We start from the raw sequence: 18,344 nt of genomic DNA, 5'->3' as shown, positions 1-18,344 counted from the left end.
ACGCGCCGACTAACGCTCATGAAGCTTCGTGACGTGTTTCTTCGCGAAGCAACATACCGGCAACACACCGTACACGAGGAATATGTTGGAAGGACGAAAGGGGCAGGATAAGGAAGACGAAGGAGAAGAAAAGGAGGAAGAGAGGGAGGAAAGGCAGGTTGCCGCGGCCATACAACGATCGCGGAAGAAGCGAGGAAAAAGGGGGACAGAAAAGCCGTTACCTCAAATTACACGGCTCGTTTTATTATTTATCGCTGGCAATTTCTGCTTCCACGAGGAGTCGCATCTTCTGGCCCGGCGATCGAAGCATGATTTGTGCAGCCGCCTCGCGAATTCGTCGTAGATCAATTGGCCGACATAGATCACCGGCGTCTCCCCTCGCAATTTCCGCTCTTCTCTCCGCGCGAGCAGAAAAAATGGAGAAAGCTGTTGCAAGTCCGTCTCTGTATTCCACTCTTCTTTCCCAGAAGAAAAAAGGAGATTACACGTCGTATCTCCGACTTATTTTCTCACATAGAACCGACCGATATTTGCCGGTAAAACCACGATTACCGAGACACCGCCTACGCCGGAGAGAGGTCTTCCAGCGTTCTCTCCTCCTGAAAGGAGAAAGGGGATGCTGTTAGTTTTTCCCGAGCGAGCGGCGTTTTTAATTCGAGGCATTGTTTCGAGACTCGACGGTGCGCGCAATTTTTCCATTCCGATTCCCTTGGCCGTCCCGAACGCCAACAGCTTTCCTTCCCCACCGTCTTGTACGTTTCTTGACATTTTCAGATATTCAATTACCGCGACACAAGATATTGCGGCCGAACGGGGCCGGGCTCGCGCCGCAAAAACGTAATAAATCGCGCGCTCTGCCTTTCTTTCCTCTCGTTTCTTGTTGCTCACGGGTGAATATACGCGTGGCACGGGACTCGCGTACGTGTATCGATACCCGCACACTTGCGTGCGTGTGCACACACGCGGCGGCTCCGGCTATATATCCATACGCTCGACTATATGCATATCGATGCGCGTTCGCTCTCGGAATGACTGCGTGCGGTTGATCGGCAAGAATCGCCGCGGTCGAATGCGAAATACGAGTATCGTCCAGTCGGGCTGAAATCGATGGATCAATTCCGAAGGGGCCACGGGGTCGTCTAGACGCTTCCGGCCCGGCCGTAGCCCAAGCTTTCTATCAACCCTCGTCTCCATCTCGTACGCGAGCGCTATATACGATACGCGATACAAATACGAACGCTCCCGTCGTCGTTCTCACTCGTCTCGAGTGGGTATAGGCTGGAAAACGACGGAAATTTTTGCGTAACGCGCTGCAACGCTGTCGGGCAACATCGTGGTTCTTAATCTTTGACGAACGACCAGCAAGAGTATATGATGCTTCTATGGGACATGGAAGTATACTCATCGTCGAGCCTCGTTGTCGAACCCTTCGATCGTGTTCTCTTCAAGTATGTCGTTGCGAATCGAATATTCGAAGCTTTAACAAATATCGCTGCGCAGCGACAAATATCGCGGCAAATTAGCCAACCGCGGCCGCGTTTCGCGCGACCGTCAAAGTTTTGGCTGCGAAATCTCGGTAATTGCCGACGTGTATCTACGACGCGTATCAGAGCCGCGGTATTCTGGTCGAAGCTCGGTCGCGGCCTCGCGAGAGGGTCAGAAGACGCGGAGCAAGGTACCGACCCGTAAGATATTTATCTGGCGCTCGCACGCGCCTCGTAAATTCGCGCGCCGCTGAACTTTTATACTTTGCCTTTAATACACTTTGCGCGCACCGGATACGCGGAGGGAGTGGCAAGAGAAAAGAGAGAAGGTTCGCTGGGTCTATCCGCACGCTGTCAAAAAGAGTCGAGCACGAAATAATACTTACGACGTCTGGAACGATTCTCGGAGATCCGCGGCTCGTGCACCGGCTTCGTACGCGTCGCAGCTTTTCTATCGGCGATCGATCCACCCACGGGGATAAAACTGTAAGCCAGCACCGTTCGAACGTGCGCAACTTTCCCCGAAGATGAAAACCAGTCACCGAGAGGAATGGAATTTCCTGGAAATCAGATTTACCGTTTCGCCCTGTCCATCTTTCTCGTTTTCTTTCCTTCTATTCTCTTCCTCCTTTTCTAATTTGTCATATCTTTTTTCGTAGCATATAAAAAGCGTGCTTCGCTGTATTCTTCCCTTCTATCGTCGTCATACATATATATGCGTGTAAAAGGTACACGTAGGTTTACATCGAGGTACGTAGAGATACGTATGTAGTATATATACGGGAAAAAGTTGATTCAGTCGGACGAAAAAGAACGATTACGGAATGTATCAGTGATTTTTCCGCTGGTCAATTGTTTTCATCGCAAAAATGCCATCGGTTAAAGCGGAGACCGGATAACCGGGAGTCTACCTACCCGTAGCTTTATCCGAGGTGGTTTGATTTGCACATTCTCTGCGTACGTTACAGAGCCACCGGGTTCGTAAAAAAAAAAAGCACGGGATAAAATTGCATTTTTGTGCCACGCAGTTGCACTCCAGCTCGTTCTTTTGCACGCGTTTCGAAAACTCTCGGGATAGGCGAGACTGTTTGCGTAATTGTACCGGGGGATTCGTAAAACGCTCCTCTTTTTGGTCAAGCCTCTCGCCACGCGTTAGAGTTGTACAGGTTATCGACGAACGCGCGTTTGACCGGTGAGAAAAGTCACAATGGGAGGGGTGATAGCGAAATAGCCATTAATTACGAGCACCGGAGCTGCTCTTCCAATTAGCTCGAAAAACCCGCTTTCGTTCTACTCGTTTTTCCTCTCTCCGTCCCGTTCTCTTCCTCCAGCGAACTTGTAATTTATGACTCGACTAACAAGCGTTGAGAAGAAGAATCGCACGCGAACCGATAGCTTGTAGGACGACGTTTTAACCGCATCGACTTTTCCTTCTCTCGACCGTTTTAATTAATCGAAGCTGCCGCGTGCACGAATCCAACCGAATTCCTAGGGTAATCGTCTAGAGGATGAAAAAAACCGATCGACGAGAGGATTACGCCCGACGACGAGGACGCGGCCAGCTTATTTTTAACACGGTATATAATCTTCGCAACGGGGGTGCGTTGCTTCGTGATCGGCTTTGTGCACCCCTTCTCCAATATTTTTTTCCTTTCCCTTTCCGCCTCTGCTCCGCCTATCCTCGTACCAATCGAAATCCGCTTCCACGCGTATAATTCTATCGGTCGATCAAATAATCGAAACGCTTTAAACCCTCTCTCGCTTTTCTTTCTATCCACCCTTTGTATCTTGAAGTGGCGGCGGCTCCGTGGCGCGACGTATCAATCATCGTGCCGGGTTTTCACGAAGCCTCGCAACGAACCGGAGAACCAAGCCGCTAACTCTAGCCACCCGTTCTTTACAAATAACATCGCGTCGCGAGTTACGGTTGAATCATAGAAAATTCATCCCCCGAGGTCTTACACCCTTCGCCGCACGGACGTGTAACTCGTCCCGGAACATATTTTCCACGTTAACCGCCGCGTACTCCATACCGATACGAATTATTCGCGTGATCGTACCCCTTCGGTAACAGCGTTACGCGGAATCGACGTAGCAAGCAATTAAAAGGGTGTAATTTCTGAAACTCTGGCGTCATGGCGAAGGTTGCTGAATTATTTTTTTATATAGAACAATTACGCAGCCTTATAATCCTGGAACTCGGAACGCAATTTTTAACCCTCGAACGACGCACGATTCTGCTTACGTGTAGCGAAATCGTCATCGTTAGGTCCCCAAGAAACGCAATCGTGGGAAATAGACGAGAAATTACAGGATAAATTATGGCATTGTTATTCTGCCTGAGAATTAAACGTTAACATCGAAGTTTCATCCCGCGGTGTCCAAATAAGGAGTTCGATTTCTATCTAGCGCGTTCTCGATTTTCCATTTTCCACGCGTACCGCTCCACAACGGTCGATCGTTCTAAAGCATTTGGCAAGGCGTGTCATCGACGACCGCTGGTTAACGCGTCAAACGCGTGTCGAATTTTCCTTCGAAAGTATAATTTACAAGTACGCGCCAAAGGTAACGCTGCGAGGCAATCGCGCAGTGGATGCGCCGAATTCGGTGAGTTCTCCGGGCCTCGTAACTCTTCGTGTTCCTTCTTTCTCTCAACGGAAAACGTTGCTACGTGTTGCTACATCGGCCAAGGGCCAAGAAGGGAGGAATCGGTGCGTGTTACACGGACTCCCCAGCTTGTTTGCCGCTGCTTGATTCGCTTGTGTTTGTGGAGGAAGCCGATGAGGGGCGGGGTACGATGGTTAGAGGGGCAGGAGAGAGGGTGAGTCAAGGTGCTGGGTAGTTGAGGCATTATAGTGCCGCTACAAATCATAGGGCAGACCCCTGCCACTCGGGGTACGTCTGCGTGCGTTCGTGTGAACGTGCGTGTGCGCTTGGAAACGTCGGTGTAACGGTGGAAGGGTCGCCTGACAGTGGGACGTTACACGCTCCGTGTACTGTATATTCCGTTGGTGCAAGTAGGGGTGGCGCACCCCCGAAAACTGCCACCCCACGAAGGCCCTCCGGGATTGGTGTACACGTCGTTACTACGTGTCCCCTTTCGCCCCCTTTCTCTCTGCTCGCCACGCTGTTCCTCCCTTCGCCACACTTTTTTCCCGTTCGTCTTACCGAGCGTGCATCCGAGCTTCTCGAATTTTCTGACGTCATCGATCTCGCCACGCGAAATAAAAGCAAAAGCGATCGCCGCGATTTATTTGCTTCTTCGTTTATTTATTAGTAGTACGTTTTTTTAACGAACCTTTCCGACGACGAATTTCCTTCGTTACGTTAGATTTACAAAAATCGTCCTGCTCGAATAGCAGGTGCGTTCTTTCAACGTTTCTCGAATGCCTTTGTCGGCAACAGAATTCGTGGTACTTTCTTCGAGCTGTAGCTCGTGTTGTAAGAAAATTACGTCGGTTACCAAACGATGCAACAGATATAGACGATACGTATAAAATATATACGATACGTATAAAATCCAACGATCTATATCGGCCATGTTCGCGATATTATCAACCAATAGTTTCATCCAAGGCACGTCGTGACGGTCGAGACACGCTATGAACTCGAGCGAAAGATGAATTATCGAGCTTCTAAGAGGCTAATATAACAACGTTACGCTTGTTTTATTTATTTTATTTGGAGTTGCGCGAGTCTTCCTATACGTTTTGCCTCGGCCGAGAGGAGATTATCGATCGCGGGGAAAATAATCACGCGCGCGAAAATCGCGACTCCGTCGAGATCGAACGATACGATAGTCGGCAAATTTATGAAACGGCTGACCATTATCTCTCCGCGTAACAAATTCATATACGTCCGCGATAGTATTTAATTCCTCGACGGGGAGTTAATTAAGTCGAGGTCGGTCGCGTTAATGGATTCGCCGATGCGCTTAATCGCAGAATAATTTAGCGACACGAAGCGGAAGGAAATTTGTCCGGAGCTTCCGCGAGTCGCGTGGAAATCAGAGACAGATATCGTCGGTCGAAAACTCGATTTTCCTCTCGTTTTGCCCGCTATGATTTCTCTCGGCTGACTATAAACGCGATATGCTGGCCGAGAATTCGAAGGTCTTGGACAGTTTGATCAGTTTATTGGTATACCGGCCGTACGGGGCCGTAAACCTGGCGAAGATCAACAAGAAGACGAATTTATGGCGAAGACCGCGCAGGGAAAAAGGTAACCCCTCGTCTTTCGTTCTTGTAGCGACTAGGAAAATTGCTGGAAAGTTGAAACCGTTCGAATTTTTGAGACTCGTGCTTGATTTTTTGCTGAAACTTATTACTATAAATACTATATACGTATACGTTATCCAACCAACCAAGTACCAACGAGGCAGCTAAAAATAGTAAGCGAATATTTTACGTCGAAACCTCAACGATCCGTCGAAAAAGAAATTACTCGTTAAATATTCGCTAATAAGACCGGCGAACATATAGCTCTCGATACCTTGCTCCCAACTTTTCAAATAAAACGAAATAAAACCTTCGCGCTGCCCCTAAATCCTCGTTCGCTAATTCACTCCCCTAAATTTAACACCAACGTTCGGGGTTTCAATTACTCTCATCGTTATTCGTTACTTAGAATTAGAAAAAATCGTACAGAGGGAGATGCGAGGGATAAAATTGCGTTCGGAGAGTGAAAATTGAAAGCCACTGACTAGGTTGGTAGACTTCTGGATTTAGAGGGATCCCCATGGTGGTTGAGCTGCCTACTTTACCAACCGATCGGGACGAGTTATTAAATTTTTAATGCGTCTAAGTTGGTACAGTGGGGAGTCTCGACAAGCCTCGTCCTCTCGTTCTCGCCCCCTACCACCTATTCTCTCTATCTCCTCCTCCCCTGTGAGCCACTCGAGCCGACGATTCAACCCCTCTCCGTTGTACGAGTATCGGAGTAACGGAGGGTCGTCCACCGAGGAACTGAACACGAGGGTGAGCGAGAAAGGGGACCAACGAAGACCGTTGTGTGTTGTCTGTCGCAATAAATTTATGAATTGTTCCCAATTACACGGAAGCTCGTGGCCAATCGCGTTAACTCCCTCTTCGGCTAACGGAAATTCACCCTCGCCTTTTTCTGGCCACTTACCGACGCCGCGTAAACACGTCCGTGGGATTTACGAAGAGATCAAAGGAATTTATACGACGATTTCTCCATCTTCTCTGGGCATCTCGATCGAATGAAACAAATCGGACAAAGGGCTTACAACGTCTTAAGGAAATTTCTTTCTATCGGAGCATTTGAAACTTTCTATGAATCTTCTGTAGCTACGCAGGATACGTTACACGAGTACAGTTTTGTCTGAAAATAAGCAACGCGCTCGGGATCGATCGGTTGCGTATTAGTTGCGAGACGGGTAGTACCGTTCCGTTTGACTTGCTTCTCGAACGTCATAGCGACGAATCAAAAAGTGATCGACCGGGCAACATATAACGCGTCAGGAACGCCAAATATTAATGCGAGAAAGCATTAGGCATATGTTCTATTCGTCTTCTGCCAAACGATGTCGCTGTTCGTTCGACCGCAAAAATTTATGGTCCTTCGCTTTTACTCACCTCTCTGTCAACGAGTTCGAACAAAGGAGAGAAACGGGACGGTGAGTTGCCTATTTCGAGAAAAGAGCTGTATACCCGTATCTAATTATCGATGTCACGCAAGAAGAAGGTTCGATTTTCCTAACGATAAAGAAATACGATTGGACGAAAAACGCGGCGAAGGAACGTCGGAGGGTTAACGATCGGTGGAAAAGCTACGGTAAATTGTTTTCTTCTCTATCGGTCGGAGATGTCGGTCTTTTCGTCGAATTTTCGTCCAACGTTATTCCAGATTACAAACTCGTGACTCACGTAACTCGATAGACGGGAGATAGTTGGCTGATGACCGTGCGTTCTCATTAAACACTTGACGCGGTGTCAAGTGACATGGCTGTCAAGGATTGTTTGCATGTCGTGTGTCAGGCTGAACACCTTCGTGCAAAAATTCCGATTATTTTAACGAATCGATCGATGGCCGGTGTGCAGACTCCGCGGAGATGGTTTCACCGTTCCGGAAATTCCAGTAGATTGAAATACAGTAGAACATCCCGTATCCAAACTGAATACTCTGATCTAATTCTAGTTCTACTAGCCGAACAGAATAGCTACTAGTAACAGATGCCTTCTCTCGCACTAAACTAACTTTACGCGTTGTTACACGTACGACGCGTGTCTCATATTTGCAATCGGAGAATGTACAAATATACGATGTATAAGTGACGCTACCGTAGAGACGCAAGTGGAAACATTATTTTTGACGGTCTTCTCGCCGGATAGGCGCAACGCTACTATCGTTCTTCCCACGCAGGAATCTCAGTACTTAGGCGTACGACTGGCTACGCGAAAAATCACGTGTCGGAGGTGTGCTACGGCTGGCGAAGAATGACGTCAGCCGTCAGCAAGAGTGTCGTATGTCGTATAACTGCACACAAAATTTCATGGAAAGCCAGCGCCACACGATTCCCGACAATCGCGTTCCTCCGCGATTAAAGTTGTTCCAATTTCCGCTGGAAAACTCGTCGCGCCTCTGCAACGAGGTCGACGGTTATTCGGTGCTTCTCTCCCAACCGGTGAAAAGCGATGTCGGAGAAAAAGCTCGTCGGAGTGGGCGGGCCAGAACCGCTTCAGTCGATGAACGAGAGAGAACTCTGGAACGCGATTGATAGGAGGAGGAGGGGGAGGGGGAGGGGGGGGGGGGTCAGGCGTTTGGAAAAGCGGCGAAGTGGCCGTGGTTTTAATTGCAGTTTAACGAGCCTTTGATGAAAACGCGCATCGCGTAATGGTTAATCTTCATTTGGCCGGGCCCCTGGAAATTTATTGTTCTCGACGATGATGGTACAAACCACTGTTAAATAACAATTACAACGCGACGAGGGAAAGCAGCCACCGAAATGCCCGTGTAACGTCAACCGGCGGTAATTTAACTGCCGCCTCCATAAACAATCGTAGCCAGAGCCATAATTATTATTGTACAGGTCGGACCAGAGAGAGGCACATTGTATGCGCGCCACGCTGCGACAGTTAAATCGCCATCGTTAAATGTCCAGCTTTACGAGTGTCGTTGAATCGACGTTCTCTTCGTTATCGCCATAGTGGACTCCTCCCCTTCTCGCGCCCCTCCCTCTTCCACTCCCCCTCCCCTTTTTCTATTTTTTTTTCTTCCTCCGTTATCGAACTTGTGCGTCACCCGATGCGTGGGCACTTCCGGCCGCTGTGTCCGAGAATCGCGGAAGCGTTCCGCGAACGTGGCTTTAGAGATCGACCATATGTACCGTGTATCGTTGCGCCGATCGAAAGTCAGAGGGGGTAACTTCCGCTCGACGAGGGTGGCTTTTTCTCTTTTCGTAGCAATTAACGCGTCCTGGTTCGGCAGGAAGTCGTCAGATCGATGCGTTAGATATTAACGCGTCGCGTAGAGGGGGAATCCACTGGCGGTGGAAAGGGAACGTACCTGCTCAGACGTATCGTCGATCGTCGAAACGAACGTTTGGGATATCGATGTTACGCTAGAACCTTGTTTATCCGCTATTTCGTTTATGCGAACAAGTTAATGCTCACTGTCAGCTTCAGATACTACATCGTATATGTAATCGTATCCGAGTTTCTATTATTCGAACTACGATCCAACGTAACTTGAGTTATACCTACGTATTTATGTAGGAACGGGTAGTTTCACTACGAATTTTAAGTCGAACGGATCTTTGCAATCAAATTCTTACCATATCATTACGACACGAAATTTATCGTATAATTTCTTCCTATTTTCCAGCAAATTGTCCCCACATTTCCCACATTCTCGCCTCATGAAACTACGAGAAAGTCGTAATGCCTGCCAATAAAAACGTAATCTAGAATCGTTTTCCTCTTTCTTTTCTCTTGAAAAAGTGAGCACAGGCGAATGCATGACTCGCGAGTCGACTTAGCTCATCGAATGGCAGTAATCTCGCGTCCTTGGAGGCATCGAGCCGACGACGATGATTTCCCTGTCCCTCGATTCCCCGATGTCGACTTTTCCGTTATCCGGAAAATGCCCGTTACTTCCGGTTACCTTGAACGTCGCCACGTGCAATTAGATCGTTCTACGTGTAATCGTTTCCCTGTATGTCGTTTCTAATTAAAATTCCTTCGTTTTGTTTCAGGTAAGTGATGGAGTCGCAGTCGCGGAGCATTTGGCTCTCTCAGTTGCTTTGTTCGACCGGAGAACAGAGGAAAGTCAGTTGGATTGATTCGATGGTAAAAGGGGGAAGGGTGTTGATAAGTAAAAGGGGAAGGAAAGGACTGGAATACGAAGGTGACGAAGAAAGAAAGGTACATTCCGTGGATATGACGAGGATCAAAGGAAACCTATAGAGCCGACGCAAGCGGAAAGCACGTGGGCAGTCAGTCGCTAACAATCGTAAACAGGCGTGCTTAATTCATTCAACTTTCTAGCACCGCGCCTACCTAGCTGCCTGTCGCCCCGATATTTTCCACGTTCCCCGCGGAAATGTTTGTCATTCGCGTTTATGCTGTTTCTTTATTCAGCTGCCGCGTAATATGCAGCCATTTTATGTGTTTACCTAGCCGGATCGTTAATCTTCGACCGTTCCTCGTGAAACGATCTGTAAATCTCGTCCTAGAAATCGTACGACGAAATCGTCTACGCATCGGGAGACTCGTAAGTCCGACTTTTATAGTCGCGCGTCGATACGATATTTATATCGTTCATCCGTGACACAGGAAACGAGTTCATCCTTCTTTCCATCCGAATTCATTCGAGTCTGCTAATCGGATCGTTTTTTAAACAGAAGCATGCGAGCTTCGTTACATTCGCGTGTACGTTCACTGCTTCGGAACATTCGCGTGTTCTTTTCATCGTGTCGCAGCTTCCCGGACGTGAATAGGACCTTGACCTTTGAAGCCGCGATTCGTCGATCGACGTGTCCCTATCGTTCGGTCGCTCAGAATTCAGGAAGCTTTCGCAATCGCTGAATCGTGAATGGATTAACGGTACAGAAACACTGTTAGAGAGGAACGCCTTCTAATTGTACGAACCGGCTTATCTGCCGAGGGAATCTCCTTTTCCGGTGTGTCACGCGATATCGGTAAATTTCAGGGCCGTAGTTGGTCCCAACCAAATTCAGCGGGATCGTTGAATCGACCGCGTGCTATTTTTTCGCCCGATCGTCGACGCCGTGGGTCGCGTGGACCGTCCGAACCGAAAAGTCAGCTGCAAAGGATCGGAACTGACAATTAAAGCTGGACGCGCGGTGCGGTTCTTATGGCGCACCTTGTTCAAACACCTTTTGAACGTTGCACTGCTCGTCGATACAACGGCGTCGGTACTTCCGTATCTTAAAATGCAATCTTGAACTTTGCACGGAATAACGAAACTCGTTGTACGTACATTGGAAGGTGTCGTTGGCGTTTGATACAATAGGCGGGAGATCTGGGAAGGACAGTTTAATGGATCGTTCTCCTTTAATCGGTCGTTGTTTTAATTCGTCGATTAAAAATAATTATCGTCCCTGTTTGTTTCGAGGGTCGACACGCGACTAGAATAGCGTGACGCGCGGTTGTAACTTGTTAACGAGCAAGTTTTACGCAACGAACGCATTGTTTGGTATAAGGTATATCGGTCGGTTTGCACGATTCGGCCAGAGTTATTCAGAGGCGGATCGCGTCTTTCATTCGTGGCCGATAGATTTCTAATTTCGTCGAATAAGGTCAGAAAAGGTGTGCACGTCAGCGTGGTCGTTTTGGTAGCGCGTTCTTCCGACCAGTTTTATTGGCACGTACAACCACGTTCCCAAAGGCGACAGGCAGTCTGGGCCAATTTACTCTTCCCTGATTAATTCTTTCGCCGGTCGAACAAAAGGAGAACGTCCCGTTAGCCGATCCGCCGTTGTCTCTTCGTACTAGAACTTCGAGTTGCCAAGACTCTTTCAGACGACTTTCGGCTAAAACTCGTTGGTCTTTATCGTCGCTGCTTTCAACTCTTACCGCGTAAACCTACGATAGCTGAGAAAAGTATTTTACGATAAACAATCCGGATATTGGATAGACGAAACACTAAGAAGTTTCGTTCCGCGAGCTAAGTATACGAGTATCGTGACTACAAAAATTAGAAATACTGTAAAAATGAAACGCAGAAGCTGATTAAAGAAAACGCCTTACTAGAAAGTAAGGATACGTTTGCGAAGCCACTGTGACAAAATATTATTTTATCCAGATACTCTGTATTTCTCGGATTGCTCTCGGTTATTTCCCCTTCCACGAGCTGCTGTCGCTGCCTGAAGAACGGCGTTACGTTGTCGACGGCGGCAGGCAGTCTGGCCAGTTTACTCTTCGGTGGCTAGTCCACCTCTCTTCTTAGTACAGCCGTCCTCCTCGCATCCGCTCTTTCTTTCTCTATCGTCTATTTGCCGAGCCGCGTAGCACGATCACCTCTCGGGGCCCCGTCCTTGTCGCGCACCTCTCAGGTACGCGAATCGTACCTGCACGCGCGTGCACTACACGTCGTTCGTGTACCTCCCTCGTTTCTCTTCTACTCCTCCGGAGTCCTTTAAAACCGGTACAGTACCGGTAGAAAAGCATCGGTCCCGAACACTCCCTTCTTCGTCCTCTGCTTCCTGCGAGCTTTCTCGTGTCGTTTCTCGAGACCTTCGTCTTTATTCTCTACCCTCCCCTCGACCGCCTCTCGTTCGCCTCTCTCGGCGTCTCGGACGCTGCAGCGTTTTATCGTTTCCTCGTTTCGTCCCGAGGACGATATTTCACCCGAGCGAATCGAATCTGTCCGAAGATCGTCCGTGTCTCTTTCTCGGATCGCGAGCCGACACCGGAGAAGTTAATCCGCGCACGTACGATTTATTTTTTCGCAGCCGATTGGACAGAAACGCGCAATTTCGTTTCTGGCGAAATCATCTATCGGCTGTATAATATACTTTTTTTGGGGAAACTAGCGTTAAGAAAGAAGAAGCGAGAGAAAGTGCTTCTATAGATACGAAAGCGTAATTGTCTTTATTAGCTTTGCTCGCGTCTCACACGAGCATTGCCGTTAACGAGTTTAGTTTCTTCTTACGACTCTTTTCTAGATGTTCGTGGAAAAAAGAATTCCGTAGCTGGTAGGGTTCGAACGAGTTACGTACAGTGGCGTGGCTCGCGGTACGGTGTAACACGAGCGTGTCGCGATTCGAAAGGGTACGTTGTCGCGAGCAAACATCGACGGATATCTAGGTGAAGGTGTACGATTAGGCATCTCGCGGACCGTGGCACGGGTAGGTACTAGTTTTCGTTGAGCAACCGCCAGTCGATTCTGGAGCGCGTTGGCTGCTCGATTACGCATGCCGATTCCCCTCCTCGCTCGCGTCCTGTCGTTTTCCAGGCGAAATCCCGCGGACGATTTTCTAGCTGTCGCTAGCGTTACGTAAACGCTTGGCTTTTTTCTCGATTTATAGATACCGGTATCGTGGGTTGCGATTCGCGGTACGAGCGATGTTGAAAAGATTCTACGATTCGAAATAAGAAGTTAACGATAAGAAAGTTGCGTTGGAAGCTTCGTCTTTTCTTTTTTTTTTTTTGCTCTTGTTTATTATGGTCGAAGTTATGGTCATAAATGATCGTAACTCGCGGCGGTATCTTATACGAACGAGCAAGTACATACCATTGACGTATTAATGATTCGATTCAAAGATATTAATATAAGTAACGTTTGAGAGAGGAAAAAAAAAAAGAAATAGGAAATGTCCCAACGACGAGACCTTTGAGCGAAAGTACCTATACGTATATATAGAACTATTTGCTAGCGTTATTCTACCAATATCCAGGAACTAGTCAATCCTCTAAGTAACAACAAATATAAAGAAATACGACGTCATACCGATCTAGTCAGTCAAATTCGTGAAAAGAATAAAAATTTGCGAATCTCGTTTACACAGCTGTTTCTATCAAGGTTGCTTTCATTGATTGGCTATTTAAAGATAGGAAAACACGTCGATTCGATGATAAAATATTCCACGAGGTTTTAGAAAAAAAAAGATAAAGCGACGATTTCGACGTTTTTACGCGAGGTTGATCGACGTCGATATTTTTGGCTATCCAACGGCCTCCTTCGTTTCACCGATATTTGACAGGTTGCTTGGACTTGCACTGGCCTGTGCATTCGCTTTCCTACCTGTTGCACGTCGGCCTGGCCAGTTTTTCCTCGGGTTTACCTCCCCCGGATGCCGTGACCCGCTCGACGCCGCGGGGGTGGTAACGCGGGCTCGCATTTTTTTTCCCAAGACTACTGAATTTCTATATAATTTCCAGTCTCTATCGAAATTCTAAGTCAAGTCGAATATTCGAATAATTAAACCAATTATCGTTACGCGAGCCCGACTCTCTTTCCTTCGAGCGATTCCCTGTTCTCGAAACTGACGAAGAGCTAACTCGTCACTCGGATAACAATTTCTTTATCACGAGAGATCTTAAAATTTTTAACATTTTCGTTGCCAATAAATTCAGTCGTATTCGCATTCGCGAAAATTAAATTTTAATTACAGAGATTGGTCTGGATATGGAAAAACCTAACGGTCGCAACGGTCCAGTTAAATCGTGCAAGTGCAGTGGTAGAGTAAGAATCTTGTAGCTTTGTTTCATTTTCGTAGAAGAATGCGTGAATAAGACGGTAGTTTCTGTCTCGAGAAGAATCGATTCCCCGACGCACGGAAGTCGGGACAAAAGAGCCGATTCACCGGTGGCGGCCTCCTTCCTAATCCTCACAAAGCGCCTCACGTCGCCACGAAGTCGAAGTTTACTTTTCGTGCTCAAACATAACTCCGGGCCTTTCGGAAGTGGGGGGTTAAACACACATAATCCACCGTTTTCCGCCGTAACTCGTAACTCCCGCTCGTATTTTCTCTCGTTCCTCTCTTTCTCGGTCCCCTCTGCCCCCGGACTTCGTCCCATCCAGGGTCCCTCGCGGTCCCTCCGCTCCGTGAACGAACTATTTCTGTAGCTCTGTGCGCGCCACGCGGCAACGAGAGATGCAACGATGCACGCGAGCACTTTCGAACTGGCGAACGCGAGTATGCGCGACCGTGTTTCAACGGGAACGCCTCGACTTTACTCGTTCGAGGAATTTTAATTCCTCGATGGTTCGATATACGGTTCGTTGATCGACTCGTCGTTTCTTCTTAATATCCGTAGTTTACAATTTTTCTCGTTTAGCGTTAGGAACTAATTCCAGCCAAGTTTCCCTATCGAGCCTCGGTCTCGCCGATCCAGCGAATCCCAATTCGTCAAAGATCGGACCAGGTTCGTTCGTTCGATCGGATCGTCCTTTAGTCTCCGTATTGGTAATTTGGCCGTTCTTCTGTCGTACAACGTTAGAAAAATTCCAGTTAGGTTTTTCTAGACTTTGTCGGACTGGGAATGCCCGAGGTACTTGACCTCTGGTAAAAACGGGAAGAAACAGGCGATTAAGATATCGCGATTAATGCCCGCGCGGAACGGGAGGGAGCAGATAGCTTGCAGCAAACAACGCCCGCCTCGATGAATCAATATACACTTCTGTTTTTGACGATGCCCAGTGCGGTCCGGAATAAATCTCGCTGTTGGAGCGAGTCCCTTTTCTTCCTCGGAACACTGGAACGTCTCTGTTGATCCGCCGTCGCGTCGGCGAAGAAAAGAACCGGCAATGAGCGGAACGCTTTCGTCTCGTGCGCGACAAGGCTAAGCTCGCGACCACCCACTCTCTCTTTCCGTGATCGTTCTAGGAAATCCTGACGCTTTATAGGAACGAATAACAGCATCCTGAGTATCGCAAAACGATAACGACGAAGATTTACAAAACAATTCATAGATGGAACGATTACGCGAGGATTCGATAGAAAATTCTTCGGTGATCGGCGACCAGACACGGCGGAGATCGTCCTTCCGCTTAGTTTCTTTTCATCTACGCCATTAGTTTCGGATTATGACATAGAAAATCGTTCTATCCGCTACCGCTTCTTCTTGGCAGAACAATCAACGAACTTGTGACTTTTTTAACGCATTTGTAGAACTTCGTTTGTCTCGTTACCATGTAGATAGGTACCGATAGCTTGCAACTTGCGATTCGCGAGATCGCACGATCGCTTGGATCTCTCGATGTTTGGAAAATTTGAATCCGTCCGATCCCAAGTTTCATCCGGTGACTGTTATTTCTCTCTATGCAGCGGCGTAAGAAAGAAAGAACATGACCGTAAAATTTTTATCGACGTTCGGCCAAGTTGGAGAAACTGTATGTGGCGCGGCGAGCGTAGCGGTGCAACGGACGCGTGTAAACGGGACGACGAGAGTAGAGTCTAGGGCCGAGAGGAGAGCGAGAGAGGGCACACGAGTGCGTCTACATGCACGGAACAAGCACGTTCTCGTGGAGGGGTAACGCTGGACCCAGGCTCCGTGTGGCGCGTAGCTTATGAGCCGAGTAACAAAACCAGTCGTCTCTGTACTGGCTGACCAGCTGCCCGTCGCTTCTTGCCTTCTAATCCTCTGGCGATTGTTTTCGCTTCGATCCTCGGCGACGATCCGTCGTCTCGGCCGCGAAATCGCTCTCAGATACCGTTGCGCGGCTGAATCCCTAATTTAAAGTGATTCGTTCGATCGACGTCGGAACTCGAATCATTCTTCGTGAAATATCGTCGAGATTCGTAAAAATTTCAACTTTTCTCGAAAGTGATGTATCTTGGCAGAGAGCAGGTCGAGAAGAAAGAGATTCTATAATGGAACGATTTTATCGGAAACATGGTTTTCATAGTTCGTGAGACGCTTGGCGATCTTTTACATTTTGTGAAATTGTGTTCTCGAAGAATAGGGGCAAATATATCGAACCAAAGTGAGAAGTACATCCACCTTCTGTAAAATTCAAGGCTAGAACTATAAATACGAGGCGAGTAAAAGGAAAGAAAATTGTGTAGCGCGATAGGATCGACGAGGGAACAGCGAGATTAGTCGTCATTGGGAAGCTCGAGGAACAGGGTTGCGATACGCGGTGTGTTAACGCGCTCGTGAAAGTCTCGTGCGGCGAAGTGCGCAGAAACGCGAGTGTAAACGCATTGTTCAAAAATAGTCGGCGTGGTGGAGGGCCGCGGAGACTGCGATTCGACGAAAGTCTCGAGCGATTCGAAGAATCCAAATTAAAGGGAACTCGGGAGAGGCACTCGCGGTTTCGCAAACTTTCCTCGCTGATTAATGATCGTCGTTGGGCGCGCGGCGAGCTTAACCGAGTAACGCGAGAAGAAGCGAACGGAGAAACGCGTCGCCTGCGATTCGAGCGATCGCAGTTCCTCCGTGCAGCGATAAATTGAATTAAACGTCGAGACCCTCTCGAGAGAAAGACAAGCGCGGAGAGGATGTCTCGTCCTACGCGAGATTGTTTGTCCTCGCGTTGCGCACGCCGGATACGAATTTATCTCACGATTTTGCACGATTTTCTCTAATACCATTGGCCGCGTGAATAGCTTGTCCCGAGAAGCTTTCGCAACGCGTTCGAATCGAAAGAATCGATCGATACGACATCGATCGCAGCAAGGGTTTAGCGAATCCACCGACTCTGACGAGCCAAACAACGATGTTAAATACGAATTCGTGCGAAAGAGACGAGCGATCGGTCGACTGTCGGTCCTGTTGGCTGGATCGCGATCAACGATAAGGACCAGAGGATGCATCGATCCGCGAGGAACAGAACGTAGATGACTCCTCTGTAAATGTATTGTTCGTATCCCGATTCTCTGCGAAAAATTCAACATGGATCGTAGCTTCGAAAGCAACGCAGACTTCAAGATGAACCAGCAGAATTTTAAACTGAGCGATTTTGGGATCAAAATGGAGCCGTGTTACGCGATCGAGCAGTGCAGCACCGCCTCGAGGTACGCTCAAATCGCCACTGTCCAGTCGCAGCGGATGCAAATGAGAACTGGAAGACTCGGTTCAGGAAACAACGGTTCGAGTCCTCTTCGAGTCGGCTGCAATCTTTCTCAGTTACCTTCGAACTGCTCCGCGTTAACGTGCAACAGTCAGCCACGAAGGAGTCCGAATCGATCGCAGAACGTATCCGGGGATCGATTTCAAGCCGCCAGCCCGAACAACTTGTCCGGGAATGTGTTACAGCCGGCCGTCTCCTCGGTCCCATCTCCCGGCTATTGGAACCAGTATGGCGGACAGGAGAGCGGGGTAAACGTCTTAGTAGAGCCGTTTTGCGGAGAATAGCTGGCGCGATGATGTTGCGCGATTTGTCAGGAAACTGTTCGCCTTCGGTCATGCGTGTAATCGACCGTTCAAGCTTTCAAATATCTCTCATCTACGAACACTGTGCCTTCGGATCGTCTTCGCGTCCCTCGCCAACTCAACTCCTCTACGAATTTTCCATTCGAGTTCTGCTTCGAGTCAGATTCTAAACTCGCGGTGTACCCAACTGTGCAGGATTAGAAAGAAGACGAGTTTCACCGAAGAGATGTAAAAGGCGCCACTCAGCCTGCTCATCGGACGACACGGTCGACTCCTTAGAGTTAAGGTTAACCCGATCAAATTCGTACTATTTTCGTCCGCCTTTTATCCGCCTCTACGTGCGATGGATGTGACAATTTTACGATAACCGGTATCGAAGGAAAGTCTCGCGTGGCACAAGACCGGCTGATTAGTCGCAGACTGCATAGGACCGGTTTGGTACTCGTACGTGACTTCCAGCCGACTCGAATCTTTTATTGCACATACCACGTTCTCAGCGTGCACTTGCCGTCGTTTATTCGCGGGGAGATTCAGTGTCGAGCCCGTTGGAAGGGAA

At 48.3% G+C, this 18,344-nt stretch overlaps 1 protein-coding gene across 16 annotated transcripts in view; it reads left to right on the top strand.

Annotated features, from left to right (window-relative positions):
• LOC126873503 (transcription factor 12-like) overlaps positions 1–18,344 on the top strand; it is a 358,169-nt gene that overhangs the window by 65,365 nt on the left and 274,460 nt on the right. The window contains exon 1 of one of the 16 annotated variants that reach the window (XM_050634430.1): positions 16,120–17,734. The exons of the other annotated variants lie outside the window; for them this stretch is intronic. Within the exon in view, the coding sequence (XP_050490387.1) occupies positions 17,309–17,734 (426 nt within the window). The 5' untranslated portion in view covers positions 16,120–17,308. Of the gene's footprint in view, positions 1–16,119; positions 17,735–18,344 lie in introns of those variants that run through there. 16 annotated transcript variants of the gene reach the window in all.

This window comes from Bombus huntii, chromosome 14, assembly GCF_024542735.1.
Source record: "Bombus huntii isolate Logan2020A chromosome 14, iyBomHunt1.1, whole genome shotgun sequence".
In the NCBI taxonomy this organism is placed as follows: Eukaryota; Metazoa; Arthropoda; class Insecta; order Hymenoptera; family Apidae; genus Bombus; species Bombus huntii.
Note: the sequence above shows the minus strand (reverse complement) of the source record. Positions and strands in the feature narration are given on the sequence as shown.